The sequence below is a fragment of the Pleurodeles waltl genome, chromosome 2_2 (genome assembly GCF_031143425.1).
Source record: "Pleurodeles waltl isolate 20211129_DDA chromosome 2_2, aPleWal1.hap1.20221129, whole genome shotgun sequence".
In the NCBI taxonomy this organism is placed as follows: domain Eukaryota; kingdom Metazoa; phylum Chordata; class Amphibia; order Caudata; family Salamandridae; genus Pleurodeles; species Pleurodeles waltl.
Genome location: NC_090439.1, coordinates 870,424,853 through 870,444,399, shown reverse-complemented (window position 1 = coordinate 870,444,399; position 19,547 = coordinate 870,424,853). Strand labels below are relative to the sequence as shown.

At 41.7% G+C, this 19,547-nt stretch overlaps 1 protein-coding gene across 4 annotated transcripts in view; it reads left to right on the top strand.

The window, feature by feature from the left end:
- The window catches only part of NIPAL2 (NIPA like domain containing 2), a 433,718-nt gene that overhangs the window by 341,054 nt on the left and 73,117 nt on the right, over positions 1-19,547 (top strand). For all 4 annotated transcript variants that reach the window (XM_069220538.1, XM_069220535.1, XM_069220536.1 and 1 more), the window contains exon 8: positions 10,151-10,239. In XM_069220538.1, coding sequence (XP_069076639.1) covers positions 10,151-10,239 — 89 coding nt within the window. The remainder of the gene's footprint in view (positions 1-10,150; positions 10,240-19,547) is intronic.

Below are 19,547 nucleotides of genomic sequence, written 5' to 3'. Positions count from 1 at the left end.
GGGGGCAAAGGGAGGGTATTGTGGGATAAGTTGTTTACTGTTTGCCAGTTGATAAAACACCAATAAAAATATAAAAAAAAACAAAAAACTATGCCGATGGAACAGAATTTATCGCCTACCCCAATAGTTTTCCACTACCCCTTTCTGTTTGCTGCTACATCTATAAATCTTCTCTCATGTCTCTCCTGCTCTACCTCTCTCTCTCTTTTTCTATGTACTCTCCTTTATTTCTCTCCTTCTCTCCTTTTCTGGAACCTCTTCTCTCTATCTCCTATTTACTTCTCAGTATTTTTTATTCTCGCTTTAGCCCTCTTCTTCACAGATCACGTTTGGCAACTGAAACTTTTTCTAGGATGTGCATGGCCTTGAGCAACAGCCGGCCACCTTTCTTAGGCCATTGTGCTTTTTGCTGTTCTCTAGTCCTGGAAGCCTACCATCGTGGAGCCCTTCTGGACTGGAAAAGTCCCATAAGATCATGCAACAAAGAAATTAGTGCAATCTGTCCATGATATCCCTGTAGCTTATTGTCCTTTCTTATGAGAGAGGACATCAGGCTGCAGCTACATGGTGAGTTTTAACTGCTTTAAGCTAGAGGACAAACCATTGACATCCACCACATTACCTTCACAGTGCTGTGGACTTCAACAGGTTTTCCACATGACTGGAAAATAAATTGTTTCTAGTGAAAACATCAGAAGCATGTTCTTTTCCAAAATGAAAGTCAATATGTAAAGGAATTTATTCCAAGTCCTGAGTCTGATTTTTTGTTTGTTTTGCTATATTACATTAAATGTTGTGTGTGCTCATGTCACAGCACGTCACAGCAAAATAAAAGTGAAAGCAGACAGTGCTAATGGAACACAGCGATCCTACTGTTCTATCAATAATACACTACTTGTGTGGCTGGGGTATCACGAGAGAAAGTAAAAGCCCCAAACACAGCAGGAAAACAACAAGAGTTTGGAAACTAACCCATTCTGGCAATGTAGATAGATGTGGTAATTAGGACAGGTCTTGGTAGGCACCCAGGGAAACCTGCCAGGGTCAGACATTTCTGAAAACAAGACACCTAGGGTAGTCTGGGTAGCATCGCTTTGGTGGACACGATAACATTTCTTACTCAGAATTCTCTGGGTATGAAACACCACATTTTGACTAAATCACAGATTTTCCTCTATATTTCTGTGAAGGGGAATTCCAGAATTTGTGAAGATTCATAAAATTCCTATCACTCAGCATTCCCACACATCTCCCAATAAAAACGGTACCCCAAATGTTCATCATGTGTTATGTATTTAGTACAATAATTACATAGGACCTCATAACAGCAATTTATTTGCTATGACCATAAATTAGGGAAAGATAAAGCAGAATTTCAAATGAGTCAATACAATTCAAAAAGCAGATTTATATTATGCAGATCTGGGGTTACAATATATATAAGTCAGAAAATGTTAGTCAATGTTGTGTGGACAAGTCTAGAGAGGTTTATTATACTACAGATGCTTTCAGTTTCAGATGCCCTGCTTATGTTTTCCATAATAATTGGTTCAAGGAGATGAGTCCTCAGTGTGTTGACCCTGGCAGGTTATCTAGATATTAAACTATTTCTGAAAGATAAAAAGGCAGTTAAATTAGGCCTTAGTGGCATAGAAGTCTATATTGGATCATTTCCGATTCACAGTACTGCTAGTTAGAGAATTTGCAGGCCTCTGCAGCAAGCACATCAGCCTAGCAAACTATCTGGCTCCTGCAAATAAAAAAAGAACTCTAGATCAGATACATCATCTCACACGGCAACAAGTCAATGCCCCTAATAATGGCTGTAGTCTGTAGCAATGTTAGTGAGATGTACTTCATGTCTAACTTACGATGTACATCGTGTATGACTTTTCCCCTGCCAAATAGGCGAAACAAAGCACTATGCCATATTGAAATCCGGAGATATCTGGATTGGACACTGCTTCTGAATGGCAAGTAGGTTTAGGTTATTTAACATCTACCGAACCCCATACCAAACCTGATTACATTCTTCGACCTCACTTGTTACAACAATGCAGATGACACCAAAATGTTTTTCAAAAACTAAATGCCCTGGAAGGCCTCTACAATTTAAAACTTGATAATTGCCTTGGGCCATAACCACTTGGAAGATGAATGACCATCTAAAGCTCAATATCTCAAAACAGAGATTATGACCTGCAGACAATGGCAAAAATACCAGCAAACCACCATATGGCTTAAGAAACATTAGGCCCCTCCAGCAATATCAATAGGAGGTAAGCATGGATTCAGACCTATAATTGATGCCTCATCTTAAACAACGTCATATAGAGAGCTCTCACCTAATCAAAAAACTACATTTCATCTTCCCATACCTTGGATACCAACAGAAATTGGAACCAATCCTCCCACTCTTAATCTTCAAGCTTGACTGCATCAACAGTCTATACCTTGGCACATCTGCATTCATCATGTGCAAAATACAACTCATCCAAAATGCTTTTGAAGACTTCTTCCCCACCTTCACCCAAGCAAACACGATTCCAGTGTTGCAACCACTCCACTGTCCACATATAGCTAGAAGGGCAGTGTTTAAAGCACTATGCATTTTCCACAGAGCCTCACAAGGTAAAGGACCTCTACACCTACAAGCAATTCAAGCAATACAAACCAAACAGGAGACTGCGCTCTGGGCTTGCACCACTTACCACCGTACCACATACTATAAGAAATCAGTAGGAGGCACTGCTTTCTTATTACCAGCTTCCAAGCTCTGGAACTCAATACCAGCCAGCATTTGAAACACCCAGGACATATACACTTCGAAGACAGTTGTAAAACAGGCTATTCCCAAGACAACTACACCACCTCACATCCCAACAACAGAACCTGGAAAGACATTTGCACCCTCAGACTCAATCTTCAGCTTACAACCCACTGATTGGAAACAGCACAGCCAGCAACTACTTTTGATAGGCAGGTAAGTTAAGGAGGGCTGACCTTTAGTTCACCAGGGTATTATATGGTTATGTCATTTCACATATAAAATTTCTGACCCACACTCATACTAATACTATAACATCCAGTGGTTGGCAGCCAACTGTAACTTACACCTCTTACATTCACATTTGATGTATCTGCTACAAGGATTGCCCATCACTAGTACTGTGCAGCCAATAAAGTAGACATCACTAAGTGAACAGGTTTTGGAATGATGTAAGAGATATGTAACATGCTGCTTTTCAATTGGAGGACTCTGATTAAGTCTACCACTACCATGCCCTTGCAATGTTTCTTGTAAAACAAACATCCCTGTTGGGATATCTCTGAGGGTAATATTAAGTTGGCCCACCAAGACCTTCAGCTGATGGAGCGTAACTTTGTGGACACGTAAGCACACCCTCTGGGAAGCTTGAAAAGGCTCATTCTTGGCCGGTGGCAACCTACAGACACCAGCTCTAGAATCTATTTCAGTGCCCAGAATGGACAGTATAATCACAGGACCATTAGTCTGGGCCTCCGTAAAGGTTACATCTAGTGCTTGAAACCGTAACCGAAATTGCTGCAAAAACCAGGGAAAGGAAAATCATCCAGGTAGTGGACTATGTCCTCAGAAGTCATCAAGCCTTTTATTACACACTTGAGTGAGCGACTGAATGTTTCAAAATGAATGCACTTGATGGAGAACCCTATTAACATACACAAATCACATAGTATTTCTTGTCAAAAGTAAAGCCAAAGAGACTCAAGTCTTCCAGGGGGACTGGCAATAGGTGGAATGCCGCTTCAATGTTAGACATGAGCATCAGAGCCCACTGCCCCAGATTCTGGAGTCTTTTTATGGCCTTCTAAAACAGAGTATCACACTGGGCAAGTGTTTTGAGGCATGCCGTCACTGACTGATTGTGTCACTGGGAAAGACAGATTGTGCATCAAGAGATACTTGCCTGTTTGTGTTTTTTTACTACTTTCACTAATGTACCCCTTGAGAGGTGAACCTCAATAATAGATGAGGAAATGTGCCCCTAAAGATAAGATTCAAACACCATTTTAAATAGCAATCAATAAGAATTACCTTTGACTCCAAAAGGCTCAGGATTAGATTATTCAGAATCCACAAATGTTCATTAAATATTAGAGCATAATGCAGAAAGCAGAAATATGTTGCATAGTCAATTAAGATGTATAATATTTCAGTCATAAGCATGAAGCACTGAAATCATTTGAAATAGATACATCAAGGGAAAAATCTGAGAAAAATCCCTAGAGACAAGGAAGATTTTCTGGCTCAATGATAATAGTAATAAATGATTTATAAAGTGTCTGGTTACTCTATCCAGAGTTTCCCTGCAATATGAATACAATCTCCAGTATTGATCTTTAAATAGCAAGCTTGAACAGCCCTAAGGCAGCCTAAATAAACAGGTCTGAGATTTGGTACAAGAACTAATTCTGGCACTTCCTTTCTCAAGTATCTATATATCATCAGATTATAATACAGCATCATAAACCATGCAACCACTAGCCACTTAAATTAATAATAATGAATCTGTTCTGACCTAATGCCATCAAACAAGTTAGCACATATCTGATTACCTAAACAATAAACGTCTTGTGAATTAATAGGCCTACATTGAAAGAGAGGGAACAGACCTTGGAGCGCTTCTTCATATTAACAGATGTTACTGATCCCTTCTTTTCACACCCACAATTTACCTCCTGTTTACAATACTTTGCTTCAAAACTTTAATTTAAAAAAATAATACCAATTATGCAAAGTGACATAATTCTTAATAGTGTCAGTATTATGTGAAACATAATCCCACCAAAACTTTTAAAGAAAACGCCAACCTTTGCAAATCCCTTTCCAGTTTCCAACAACCAGCTGAATCACACAAATCATACCCTTCAAGTGCATTTACCGCTTGTGAAACATTAGTAATATTACTTATATATTCATGAATAAGCTTTCTGTTATTGGGGGTGAAGGTGATGCATTGTTGTACATTCAACACATGGCAGACTCTATCTACTCTCTTTTGCAAGCAAAAAGTCTAAATTAAATAATCATGCTTAAACATAGCATGCATAGGCATTTATTCTTCATTAATGTGAGTTAGTGCTCCCACAATGTTAGGAGCAAAGTGATCTACAAGAGTGGACAACTTCTTAATTTTCACATTATTCAAAACCATGCTACCTGACGAAATCATAGCTCCAAGCACATCTAACACAATGTAGCGGAAAACTATGTTGCATAAACCTGGGTAAACGCATACTGGGTGCAGATAGATGATTGCTATTTGACAGAGTTCCAGTGGAAAATAACACACAAGTTTGCCTGTTTGGCATAGAAGCCTGTAATTAAAAAAATAAAATGTAAGTTTATACATTACACACTGCATGTAGGTGGCTGGCAATACAATGGTTAAGCCAGCAGGCGATGGTGGTTGCTAGCTGGAGAAAAGATGTTGGGGAGTGGTGCATAACAGAAGAAATTAGAACAAAACTAGTGCAGCAAGATGAGAAGCTGGAGAAAGGCTTTGAGCTCTGGCAGCTGTTGACCAAAAAGTGCAATTTCCTCCTGTTCAGCGCCCCCTCTGTCTCGTATGAGACTAGACTCACATTCCTTATTGCTGACCAATACAACGTTTCCCTGGTACGCTATTGAGGTCTTGGTATTTAATAAGGATTGTATCACGGCTGATGATCTCGCTATCTGGAGATTGTATGTCTCCTTGGCCAATGTCAACGCCACTTATTTGTTAAACAATAGCACCTTTAGTCTGCTCAGATTGGCAAAATGTATATAAGTACTATCAATGTGAGGCCACATTTCTTCTACTCTTATCTCTTGTGTGTGAGGTGAATAAAACATGGCAGCAACAAGTTACAATTTGAGAAACTGAAATAGCTTAGGCAATGCCCGGCTTTATTCCGCTGCAACTCTGACTGTTCAGAACCACATAACTTCCATTCAGAAGTGTATGAAATGCTGGATGAATCAAAGGTATGGAAGTACCCTTCCGAAAGTATGCCAAGTTTGCGACCTCTGCATTGCAAAAGCCATGAAGGCAAACCTGCTTGTAAATCATTCAATGACTAACAGTAGTCTCACATTTGCTTCCGCTCAGAAAGGCCTCTGTTTCGCCGTTCATACATTTGAGCTCAAAAGGCAACTCCTACTCTTCCTTAATATAGCTATCTCCTAGCCGCTCATATCTGCCCACAGCAAACTGCTTCAAACATTTTGTGAAACAAAAAGTGGAAATCAGCAGATTTATAACCCATGTACTAACCATACTGTTAATGGTGTCTCTGCTACAGTGAAAGGCAGCTTTTCAAATTTTTCAGTGTTAAACATGTTGTAACTTGCTTCCCTTTTAGTCATTATCTGTTGCTCCTTGGACAAATTAAAAACAGCAAACAATTCACTAACGTTTATGTATTTTCAAGGGACGTGACCATTTTTCAGAATTTGCAATGTCCAACCTAACTGCATGATGAAACACAGCTGATTTTGCCCATGTTGTAAAAGGGACATGTCATTCTGAATAATGTCAACCACAGATGACATTATATTATTAATGGTACATAGTCTATTGGACAGAGTGTTCATTCCATTATCGACAACAGCTAAAGCCTTTTCCATATTTTCTTTATCTATCTTCCTTAAATAGTGCAGCCGTTTCCATTTGAGAATGCTTCCAAATCTCATTCTATATGGCATACAGGAATCGCTTAGAGTGAGGTGTTCTTGGACCTAGCTAGAAATCCTGCAACTCTACTTCCTCTGATTGGAGACTAAGATGTTCTTTAACAGCTGCCAAGGTGTTAGTGCATAACGATTGTTGGCACAGTTTTCCCACACTGTATGTAGTCACTGTACCAGATTGTTGACCCGAGACACAGAGAGGGTCTGACCAGCTAATCTTGAAACCCCCTGAGTAATTCACAAAATGCGCCGGACACCCATTTGTGTCTATTGGCCACAATAACCACCTGCTGGGACTTTAAAGTGTGGAATTATAGATACTATTCTGGACCCAAGCATTCAGCTCTTCTTCAGTGATATTTAAATATTCACATCTTCATTTAAAATACAGTGTATATCCTGCAGTTCAGACAGCACAGAGTCAACTGTTTTAACAACCCAGTCATCGGAAACAACACCAGGTGTAATTTCATTGGTCATTGAAATCTTAAATACATAAGGAATTTGGATAACCTCAGTAGGCCCATATATATCAAATGGTACTTTATTCCAAACAATCCCCTCAAAAATTGGTACTGCTGAAATGTTCACAAGGGACAACTCTCTTCGGACCTTATGTGAGGAGATCTATGGTGTTGAATTTTCATTCACTGGCTCATCAGATGAGCATTAAGGTCAGCTAACTGAGCGTTGCAGTCTTGTAGGGTCTGTGTGTAGGTATGTTGAGGGTGGAATACACCATCATTCATCACTCCGCTCACAGCTTTGCAAGTGGCTGAGTATTGATGTTTTGAACCTACAGCTGGTTGTGCTGAACCATCAGTGTAAATGACAGCTTGGTATCTGTCAAGTGGTAAGATGTTAGTAGGTGTGGGGCACTCCTGTCCATACTGGAGAAATTCTTGTGTTTGAAATTTAGGTCAAAGATGTAGTCAACATCAGCGGCGATCAGGGAAGTTGCCCATTGAATCCAATGTGGATGTAATGCTTTAGCGTTAGGAACGCTTGTTTTGGTGACAACCTCTAAGGCCGGTAAAGGATAACAACAATAATGTGTTTTCCTTGGGCAAGTGGCCTCTTCTTTATGACAGCCCTCTGTACGGCAGTCAGAATCATTTCTGTGGGTGCAAAACATTGTTCTGCATTTTAGTACAAATGTGATTTGTTTGCTATGGGTACTGTGTCACCCTCATTAAAGGTGACATAGGTAAATCCGATGGCACCAATAATTATTCTGATGACCAAATTTGTTTTGTTGTCATGTGTGTGTAAGTGTTTTGCTTCTAGCATGTCTTGCTGCAACCCTCTAAGGATGTGAGTGTGTCCAACTGGCCAATGTCTACTTGAAAAATCTGGACGTATTAATACATAGATAGGTTTTGTGCGTTGTGCATAATTTGGAATGTAAGATCAACCAAGCAGTGACTGTAGTTTATTAATTTTCTCTGGTGGTTGTTGGGCATTCACAGGACAAATTAAAAAAAAATATTTCTTTGTTTTTTGCTCGGGGGGGCCCCTTGGCTCCCTACACCCACACCAAAGCTAAGGGGTCAGGGTGAATCTACCTTGGCCCCTTGACTTTTAAAAAAAAACTTTTTGGTGGGATAAGGCTGATGTTAAGTCCCAAGATGTCTGCCAACACTTCCTGGTTGAAGTGTTGGCAGCCAATCAGTGCTCTGCATTTCCCTGCACGAGCTCGTTATAATTTGCGTAGTCTCTGCACCTCAGATATACAAATTTGGATTTCCTTTAATATTTCCTAAACTACTGAATGGATTTACACCAAACACCCCAAAGCACAATCTGTGTACTGACAACTTTTTTGACCCCCCCCCCCCCCCCCCCTTTTTCTCGGCCCCACTTGATGGCTCAGTTCGAAATTTTCTGTGCACAACAAGAATCACCAGAACTCCTTTTTTGTAAAATTTTGTGAAGATTCATCAACATCAAACAGTGACAAAGATATAGACAAGTCAAAAAAAAAATTTTCCTATGGAAACATGGTCCCAACTATAACTACCTACTGGCAACCGCCAGTAGGTAATATATATTCATATTCATTCCTCAATGGCCAGTTCACTTTCAGAACGCTTTCCACCAGTATCGATTTCCAAAGCCCGATCATGCTCTGTCACTAATCACAATACCCATAAATTACGAAATCGCACTCCAGGGAATGATTACTTCAAGCTTATTTGTTGTTACCACATAGAAAGATTCCACACCAACGCGTTTCGGCTTCAAGAGTCTTGATCATGGCATGTCAGTTTTATACAAAACTCAGGATCTCTGAGGATGACAAGCATATAAAGCCACAACAAGAACTACAAAGACTACTAAAAAAACAAAAAGACTAAATAAAAGAAACAGTTGGGAAATATGAAAAGAAAAATGTTGCAGTAAACGAACGTTAATGAATAATGTCATTAAATTTACAAGATCTTTTCATTTTGAATGTAAGGAATGAAAAAGAGACTTCAACTCCTACAATGTCTCATTAAAGCTAAGTGGGATGTAGGATGCAAAAGGGGGAAACAGAAAAAAAGTGACACCGTGATCAAGACTCTTGCAGTCTAAATGCATTGGTGTGGAATCTTTCTGTGTGGTAACAATAAATAAGCTCGAAGTAATCATTCTCTGGAGTGCGATCTCATAATTTATGGGTATTTTGAGAGATGTATATATATAAATATATATATATACATACTAGGGACACTAGACAGGTGTAGAATGTCAGAAATATGCTGCTTGATAGAATGTTAACCCAGTTTAAATATGTGTCAGGATGAACTTGGTCTCTCTAACTGTTACATCATCTGATGTGTTCATGTTCTCGAAGTTACTGTATGCCATACAGGTTATTTGACAGGATTTATTTTTATTGCAAATACGTCTTAGGGCAATGTAGGCCCATTTCCATCCTGTACTGAAATATGTGAAAACACTGTGTTTGGGCAGTTCTTCGTAGGTTCAGAGTGCTAGACATTCATCAACTGATATGATACATTTTTGTCTGTGTTTTCTGATGGACTGTTATTGATAATATTGTGGCCCTTAAGAATGGTGACACCATGAAACATATGTTGGCTGCTTACATAGAACTTTGAAGTCTGTGTCATTTGATATTGGAAAACTGTGCCATACATTTGACTGTGTTACGGATTTTGTAGTTTGTTAATGGATTTCTTCTTTATAAACAAAAAATGTTTTTTGCTAAATTGATTTTGAGATTGCTTTGGTACCCGTTTTTGATGATATTTGTGGAGTTTTCTCCCTGAAATGAATGTTTTGTGCTGTTTAAATTGCAACTATTAGGGTTTTCTAGTCTTGTTTCAGGTTGAGGATAGCAGGGCCCTTTAAACTGACAAGAAAATCCCATATCTTATCTTGTAATTGGCTTTTTGTTGTTTTGTTTTTATTCCTTTTCTCCAGGTTCCTCCATCATGCGATGCAGCTGTTCAATGCCACAGAAGTAGTGCCAATTAACTTTGTGTTCTTCACAACCAGTGCCCTCATTGCAGGTAGGCTTTTACTGTCCGCACAAACACTAAGGATTGAATGTGTTACTGAGGAATGAACATATACAAAAGCAACATGGTGCTGCATTTCAATTCCAATATAGTTACGCCCAGTACCAGGTGAGCACATGCACTGCCAGCAGAATGGCCGGCCTATAAATATTCAGCGCCCCACTCCCTCCCTATTTTACTGCATGGGACAATTTCCAAAAGGGTACATTATCTTGATGATTATACTGACACAGGGATGTAAAGAGGGATCAATTTTACCTAGTGGTGTTGTGGGATGAAAACAGGAGTCTCTGCATTACCACACTCCATAACTGAGGCTACGTCAACCTGACATCCTCTGAACATTGTTCATGTGCACAGGAGCCAACCATAAGAACCATACTTTCCCAGGAGTTTGTATACTGTTAGGACATGAATGTCAATAAAATCATGAAAAAAAGTCCCCCACGGGAAAGCCACACCAATCACACCTCACTCATACAGGCAATGAATCTCTCTATTGATCAGCTAAAGTCAAAGGAATCAAAGGTGAATTTTTAATATAGTTTCAAGTAAAAACCCAAAATCATACAAGGACAAAACAACCACATAAATACTAAAACAATAATAGCGCAACACAAATATCAAATAAAATTCAATAAAAAGGGAGATAAACACAAGACACATTATCCAAATCCCAACCAGATTCCTTGATATTTATCATCCCAAATAGAGATTCCATTAAGCTTATATTAAAAATTCACCTTTGATACCCTTGACTTTAGCTGATCAATAGAGAGATTCATTGCCTGTATGAGTGAGGTGTGATTGGTGTGGCTTTCCCGTGGGGGACTTTTTTCATGATTTTATTGTGCTATGGTACCCTACTCCCCCCGTTATATTGGTTATAGGAGGGTCCCCTCTCTATATTCTTAGTTACTTACAGGACATGAATGTCCCCAGCATGGTGTACAGCTGTGTCACCTATCTGGAGTGACCAACTCTGGGTATAAGGTACTGTTAGAAATTGGGTTTTTGGTTGGCAGTCAGGTTACCCTCTGTCCAAGCAAGAACCCTCAGTCTAGTCAGGGTAAGTCATACACAATCCAAATTATCCTGTGCCCACCCTCTGGTAGCTTGGCACGAGCAGTCAGGCTTAACATAGAAGGCAATGTGTAAAGTATTTGTGCAATAAATCATACAATAACACAATATAGCACCACAAAAATACACCCCACAGTGTTTAGAAAAATATATAATATTTATCTGGATAACTGTAGGTCAAAACAATCAAAGAAGCCATATGAAATTGTAGAGATATCACTGAAAAGTGATATAAAGTGTCTTAAGTCTTTAAAAAGCAAACAAAGTCTCTTCCAAGCACAAAGTACCTGGTTTAAAGTGGAAAATCTCCGCAAAGGGCCGCAGAGGAAGAGATACGTGGAAAAATGGTGTGTGTGTTGGTTTCTCCCCTGCACACACGGACTTGCGTCGTTATTTTTCATGCGGGGAAGTCGTGCGCCGTTTTCCGGCGGGCGGACAGTCTCCTTCTGTGGTTCGCGGGATTACCAGATGTCCCGGGGTCTGTGAGTGGAATCCTAGGCTTGTTTTCCGGCTGCGCCTCATTCCGGTGGGCTGTGCGTGGAATCTTCTCCCTCACCGCAGGCGTCGCGTCGATTTCCTTTCTGGAGTCGGGCGGCGTTGTCCAGGCGAGGCCGTGCGTCGAAGTTCCGGTCGCACCGCAGGCGTCGCGTCGATCGGCGTCTTTCCAGATCGGCGTGCAGTGAATTTTTCACCGCGGTGCAAGCTGTGCGTCGAATTTTTCGGCACACAAGGCGTCCAAATGAAAAAGAGAAGTCTTTTTGGTCCTGAGACTTCAGGGAACAGGAGGCAAGCTCTATCCAAGCCCTTGGAGAGCACTTCAGCAGCAAGGCAAGAGTTCAGCAAGGCAGCAGGGCAACAGCAAGGTAGCAGTCCTTTTAGAAAGCAGTCAGGTGAGTCCTTTAGGCAGCCAGGCAGTTCTTCTTGGCAGGATGCAGGTTCTGGTTCAGGTTTCTTCTCCAGCAAGTGTCTGATGAGGTAGGGCAGAGGCCCTGTTTTATACCCAAATGTGCCTTTGAAGTGGGGGAGACTTCAAAGAGTGGCTAAGAAGTGCACCAGGTCCGCTTTCAGTTCAATCCTGTCTGCCAGGGTCTCAGTAGGGGGTGTGGCAGTTCTTTGTGTGAGAGCAGGCCCTCCACCCTCCCAGCCCAGGAAGACCCATTCAAAATGCAGATGTATGCAAGTGAGGCTGAGTACCCTGTGTTTGGGGTGTGTCTGAGTGAATGCACAAGGAGCTGTCAACTAAGCCCAGCCAGACGTGGATTGTAAGGCACAGAAAGATTTAAGTGCAAAGAAATGCTCACTTTCTAAAAGTGGCATTTCTAGAATAGTAATATTAAATCCAACTTCACCAGTCAGCATGATTTGGTATTACCATTCTGGCCATACTAAATATGACCTTCCTACCCCTTTCAGATCAGCAGCTACCACTTCAATACTGTATGAGGGCAGCCCCAATGTTAGCCTATGAAGGGAGCAGGCCTCACAGTAGTGCAAAAACGAATTTAGTTTTACATTACCAGGACATGTAAACTACACAGGTAAATGTCCTTCCTTTCACCCTCACAGCACCCTGCTCTAGGGGTTACCTAGGGCACACATTAGAGGTGACTTATATGTGGTGAAAGGGGAGGTTTAGGCTTGGCAAGTACTTTTAAATGGCAAGTCGAGGTGACAGTGAAACTGCACACACAGGCCTTGCAATGGCAGGCCTGAGACAAGGTAAAGGGGCTACTTAAGTGGGTGGCACAACCAGTGCTGCAGGCCCACTGGTAGCATTTAATCTACAGGCCCTAGGCACATATAGTGCACATTACTAGGGACTTATAAGTAAATTAAAAAGTCCAATCAGGTATGATCCAAGGTTACCATGTTTAAAGGGAGCGAGCATATGCACTTTAGCACTGGTTAGCAGTGATAAAGTGCGCAGAGTCTAAAAGGCAGCAAAAACAGTGTCCAAAAAGTGAAGGGAGGCAGGCAAAAAGTTTGGGGTGACAACCCTAAGGCTGTCAGGTCTAACAGGTACCTTGTTTTAAAAACTTTTGCATTCAACCTTACACTAATCTAGCATTTTTCTATTCTGCACCGGGGCCCGGTTTTAGGGGCTCCTGGTTGCATCACTTTTGAACTTTTCAGACGGCAGCCTTTACGGTGCCATTTCTCGGCAGCCATTTTGGTTGCCGGTCTAGTGCTTGATCGTGGAACCAGGTCGGGCCTCCCGCATGCCTTTTTTAAACGCAGGCGGCCGCCGGCCACGCAGCGGGCGTGCCTAAGGCAAGCCCGTCTGCGCCCGTCCGCGCCCTGACGTGCCCAGGGCCCAGGGATGCTGCTCGTTTCTCTACAAACAGTTTAAAGTACTCCTCATCCCATCTTCATGCACTTAAAGTCACCCAGATATGCTCTACTTCCGTAGGTCCTACCCAGTCTTCTGTATGTCTCCCTTGTTCTAGCTGCTCTTGGTCACCTACTATTGCCCCGCCCTCTAATACCTCCTCTCATCAATCAGGCAAGTTATTACTGCTTAACTGCCGATCTCTGTCGGCCCACCTCTTACATATTCATACGCACCTAAAAGAGTTAATACCAGATGCCTTGTTCCTTACAGAAACTTGACTGAATGATGGTTCCTCGGCGGATATTTGCAGCGCCCTTCCTCCTAACTACTCTATAGTTCATTTAGACAGACCCCAGATGAAAGGCGGTGGCATAGCCATTATCCACAAAAACTCAACTAAATATTCGACACTGCCTCTTGAGATCCCAGGGTGTGAAAGTATGTTCTTTTCTTTGTATCTGTCTTCCACTTTCACTCTCTCAGGAATCCTTCTCTATCGCCCCCCCGGCCCCTGTGGAGCCTTTTTGGAAGTCATTCCTGATGTAGTAGCCAGTTATATTGGTAATGCTTCTAATTTAACTGTTCTTGGCGATTTTAACATCCATTTAGATAATCCAGATTGTCCGTCGGCAAAATCACTATCAGCCTCTTTTACCTCAATAGACATGGACCAATTTGCGATTGGCCCAACTCATTTGAAAGGGCATACCTTAGACCTTATTTTCAGTAATGTCTCCAATCTCACCTTTTCTTCGTCTTTACCTTTACTCTGGACGGATCATTATTTATTGTCTTTTATTTTCCCCTATGATACACCCGGAGTGACTCAGCCCAGGTCCACCACTATGGGTCGTGCTTGGTCGAAGTTGGTACCTAGCAACTGGCATACGGCACTTCACGCCTCTCCTCTAGCTATTGACTATGCCTCCCCTAATGCGGTGGACCGGTTCAACAGCTGGATCTCTACCTCTTTGAATTTAGTTTTACCCTGTAAACTTAGGGAAAAAAAATCTGCCCTTAAGTCCAATCCCTGGTTTTCATCCTCTCTATTAGAACTCAGAAAGAACTGTAATATTGGAGAGATTGTGGAGGAAAGATTATTACCCTTCTGCCAAAGAAGCTTACAGATTAGCTATTAGATCCTATCATCACAATATTAAGGCAGCTCAGACTCTCTATTACAGCAGTAGAATAGAGAATTCTTCTGCTTCTCAGAAAGAAATCTTTCAGATTTTTAAGGAGCTCACTATAACTCCTATGCCGCCCTCTCCGGTTGAAGCTTCCACTATACATAGTAATGCATTAGCAGCCCACTTTCAGGACAAGATCAACAAGATATACTCCGGTTTTCCCTCATCTCCCTCTCAGGAGAAACTTAAGGGGCTGGATATGAATCCTCATACCGATATGATCCAGCTAACTGACTTTTCCCCCCTCACAGATGCTCTAACTCAGAATTTTCTTTCCAATATCAAATCGGGCTCCCCCCTGGACCCTGCCCCCCCTTCTATTCTTTTGAAGGCGGCAGATATTGTTGTTGCTCCTTTGACAGAAATACTTAATAACTCCTTGTCCTCCGGTATTTTTCCCAGCTCCCTTAAACATGCGATTATAAAACCCCTTTTAAAAAAACCTAAGCTTGATCCCACTGTTCTAGATAACTATCGACCTATTGCTCTCCTTCCCATTGCAGCAAAAATCTTGGAGAAACATGTAAACCTGCAACTGTCCAGGTTTCTTGAGAGCCACGATCTTTTACACCCTTCTCAAATGGGTTTTAGAGCTCACCACAGTAAGGAATTGGCACTCCTTACGGTAACTGAATCGGCTCGGCAACTCTTAGATCAAGGTGGTCACGTCGCTATTATTCTTCTTGATCTTAGTGCAGCCTTTGACACTGTTGATCATATCCTCCTCCTTGACAGACTCTCCAAGATAGGGCTAGGAGGCTCAGCCCTCGCTTGGCTCTCCTCTTTCCTCACGGGAAGATCCTTCCAAGTCCTGGATGGTTTTTTTTTGTCTAACGTCAGGCCTCTAACCTGTGGAGTCCCGCAGGGCTCATCTCTGAGCCCTACTTTGTTTAACATCTATTTGTCATCCTTGGCCACAGTAGTTGCTCCTTATAACCTCTCTATGGTCACTTATGCTGATGACACGCAATTGGTGGTATCTCTCTCAAGTAGTGGGGACTCTTCCTCTACCAACTTGGCCGATTGTATGAAAGATATTGGGGACTGGATGACCATTTCCAAACTCAAATTTAATGACAGCAAATCAGAGGTAATGATTGTAGGCAAGGGCACCCCTGCCGTCCCTTTGGCAATGCATTTGGAGGCTTTTAATAGTCTGCCCCCTCCAGTAACACAGGTAAGAAGCCTAGGTTTCTTGCTTGACCCCCGTCTGACAATGGAGTTGCAGGCCAAAAGAATCTCTTCGGTTTGCTTCGGCTTAATCAGAACTCTCAGGAAGATTCTTAATCTTCTGCCGTTTACTGCCAGAAGAATTCTTGTACAAGCCTTAATTCTCTCTCGCCTGGACTATGGGAACTCCCTATACCTGAGTTCCCCAGAGTATGTAATAAAGAGGCTGCAGGTTGTGCAGAACACTGCAGCCAGACGTCTTATGAACACTCCTAGGCATCTTTCTGCTAAACCAGCGCTTGCAACTCTTCACTGGCTCTCGATTAAACAGCGCATTCAGTTTAAATCCATGTCCTTTGTTCACAGAGCCATACACAATATGGGCCCCCTCTTTCTTAGAAAACGGATCTCACTCTATGCTCCCCCTAGACTTCTTAGATCTCGTTCTTCTCGACAGGTCTATACCCCTTTTGTCAAGAGATCATGGGGCGGCAACTCGTTCTCCATCAGGGCTGCTCGGCTCTGAAATGCTCTGCCTTTGGAACTTCCGCATGAATCCTCAGAACTTCTTTTCAGGAAGAAGCTGAAAACCATCCTCTTCCGCAGGTAATCTGCCCTCTTCGGCTCCACCACGATTCATTGTGTACTTTAGCGCTGGGATGCCCTTGGGTAGCTATGCGCTTTACAAATTCATAAACTCAAACTCAAACTCATGTGCATGACCTTATGTGTGTCAAAGCAGTGATGGCAGCCTGGTTCACTCATGTAACGTTTGGCTCCTACCAGCTAAACCCAGGTTTTTGTGCAGATATCCCAGCTCATGTGTGCCTGTAATTATGCATATAGCACACATGATATATGCATTGTGTATCTCTGAGTGATTGAGAGTGATAGAGGTTTGTCGGTTCCATTTGAAACCCCTGACCTGTTCATGTTCACAAATGGAGGTTAGGGTACTTCCCCAGCAGTAGAAGCGTATTGCTGACATTCCTGAAACTTGAGGGAGGGACCAAAGGCATTGAATTGGAGAGGCGGTGACAGACGTCCCCTCAGTAACCTTAGTAATTCAATAAAGTCACTTTGCTACACAGAGCAGTGATTAGTCTTCTTGAAGTACAGCTAGTTGATATATTGGGGGACTAAAATCTATTTTGTTCAGAATGTGAAGGACCCTTCAGATGAAGCAACCCTTTTGTCTCTTTTCCTGCACTTCACTCTCAGTGGGGCTGTGGATGCTCAGGTACAAAATGCTCACAACTCTTTGTGACTCTGTTGTGACTGTTGCAATCTGGAGATGATACTGCCATGAGGAATACCATTCTAGATAAAGGTTGAGTCTGGAAGTCAGCCTGAGAAGGGCACACGAAATGAGAAGTGGTTCAAAAATGTTCTGAAAGTGCAGACCAAGAATACACGTCTCTAGAGTGCAATTCCTATTGAAAGACTGGAGCTCTGGACCCACTTGTTGTTCTATACCAGGTTTTCGCTGACCAAGGATGCAGTGCTCCACGTAGGCCCCATTGGACGTTTGTGCATCCAGGGCTGGTGTCTGCTAGAGAACCAGCTTCAAAGAGGCATGGATACATCACCTGGAGTCTGATTTTAAGGAAGAACTGTCTCACTGGCCTGGAGTCCCTGAAGGTGACCTGTCTGAGAGAAAAAGGAAGGAGCAAGCCATCCTCAAAGGAGATGGTGACTGTGAGTGTGGACAAGTGCAGTTGATCCTGAAGCTCCAGGTCCATCAACTACAGACTCACAAGAATGTGATTGAGATGCTCCAATATCAGAGCCTTTCACCCAGGTTGAAGCATAGGATCTGCAGCACCGCTGGAGTGTCTGCAGCAGGTCACCCCAACGAAACTTGACTGCTGTTGGTCCATTGCACTTGCCCAAAGTGTGCCCAAATGAACCCCTGCTGTCACAGCCTCAGGTTACCAATTGTTGATGTTATACTTTCACCAGGGGGTATACCCTAAACTCTCCAATCATACAATGGACCTCCCTTCAAAGGTGCAGAAGTCAAGATATTCATATGGTATTTAGGCATACATCATAGAAGAATTAGGCTTTTAAGGTCACAGGGTATGAGTGGCTGACCGGTTCATGGTGATGATTAACAAGGCACATCAGAGAACAAAACTTTCGAAAATCTCACTTAACCAAGTTTGTGTTAAATGTTGCAAGTTTATTAGAAAACCTCATGTGGGTCCACAGGAAAATGTCTGACTCAACTAATGTTTGGACAAATCCATTAGTGCAGATTGCTTCAGTTAAATAAAGAGTAAAAATAAATGACATCAACAAGAAAGTGATGAAAACTTACAAGAAAAGGGGAGTTCAGTTGTCTGAGATGAAGGTAAGAGGTCTGGTCTTAGTACATCGACATACAACTAGGAAGTCTGATGTCCCTTTCAAAGTTACTCGGATTGAAGTCACACAAGTTAAAGGGATCATGGACCGATTATGAGCTCAATTTATTCACCTCAAATGTTTCTCATTTCAAGAGATTTCATGACAGTGAACTACATAATTTAAATGAGTTGGTCATTCAAGGAGGAAATTAAGAAGTTTCTCATACTAGTGTGACTTCATTGTAAGTGAGAATTTAAGATTCATCACCATCTTTGAACAATAATCCCAACGGTGCTGAGACTGGCCAGAAGATCTACCAGAGCTGTACGCCTTCCTAAAAGATTCATTGAGCAAATATAAAATTAAGTTAATGTTGTGATACTCAATGCTCTATTTATAACATTGAGTATGGTTGCATTTCCATTATATTCATGTTATTTATTTAATTTATTTGATAAACAGTGGGGAAGATGTCACATTCTGTTAATTAATTGTGACCTTCAAAGGCTCCCACAGAGGGGTTAAAAAGAAAGTTTTTACTTGTTATATGGAATGTTGGTGGCCAGCAATGGATAACTGACAGTTAAGAAGAACGATGGGGATCTCATGAGTCTATATATATGTTATGCAATTCATATGAAACAAAAAAGAAATTCACAATATATCATAGTGATCTTTCTAAACACCACAAACACTTTCTCTTCAAATCCCAAGCCCAGAATGACTTACATTTTTACTTCGGCTCCACACTAGGTCCAACATTCAAACAATGACATCACGGAAGGCTTTAGCTCTGGCTGGCATTGGAACATTCTGAACAATAACACTCTTACATTCACATGTGATACAGATAAATAAACAGTAAATACACCGGTGAATGCATACCCAACCAGTAAACACAAAAGGTGTTGCTTTGAATCTTGATAGGGCTAAATGAGAAAACAATGTCCACTGCACCAGAACTATGCCAAATACTGACCTTGCATGCACTATGCTTTCATACGAGAAACTGAATCCCCAATCATACACTACTAGAACATTGCAAGCCACAGATGAGTTCCATAACCACCTCTCAGCCTCTCACATGTGTAAGGTTACAAAACATTGAGGAGGCTTGAAGTGCTCTGTTTTATCTAAAGACTGATATTTTATACATTGTAATATACTGCGAG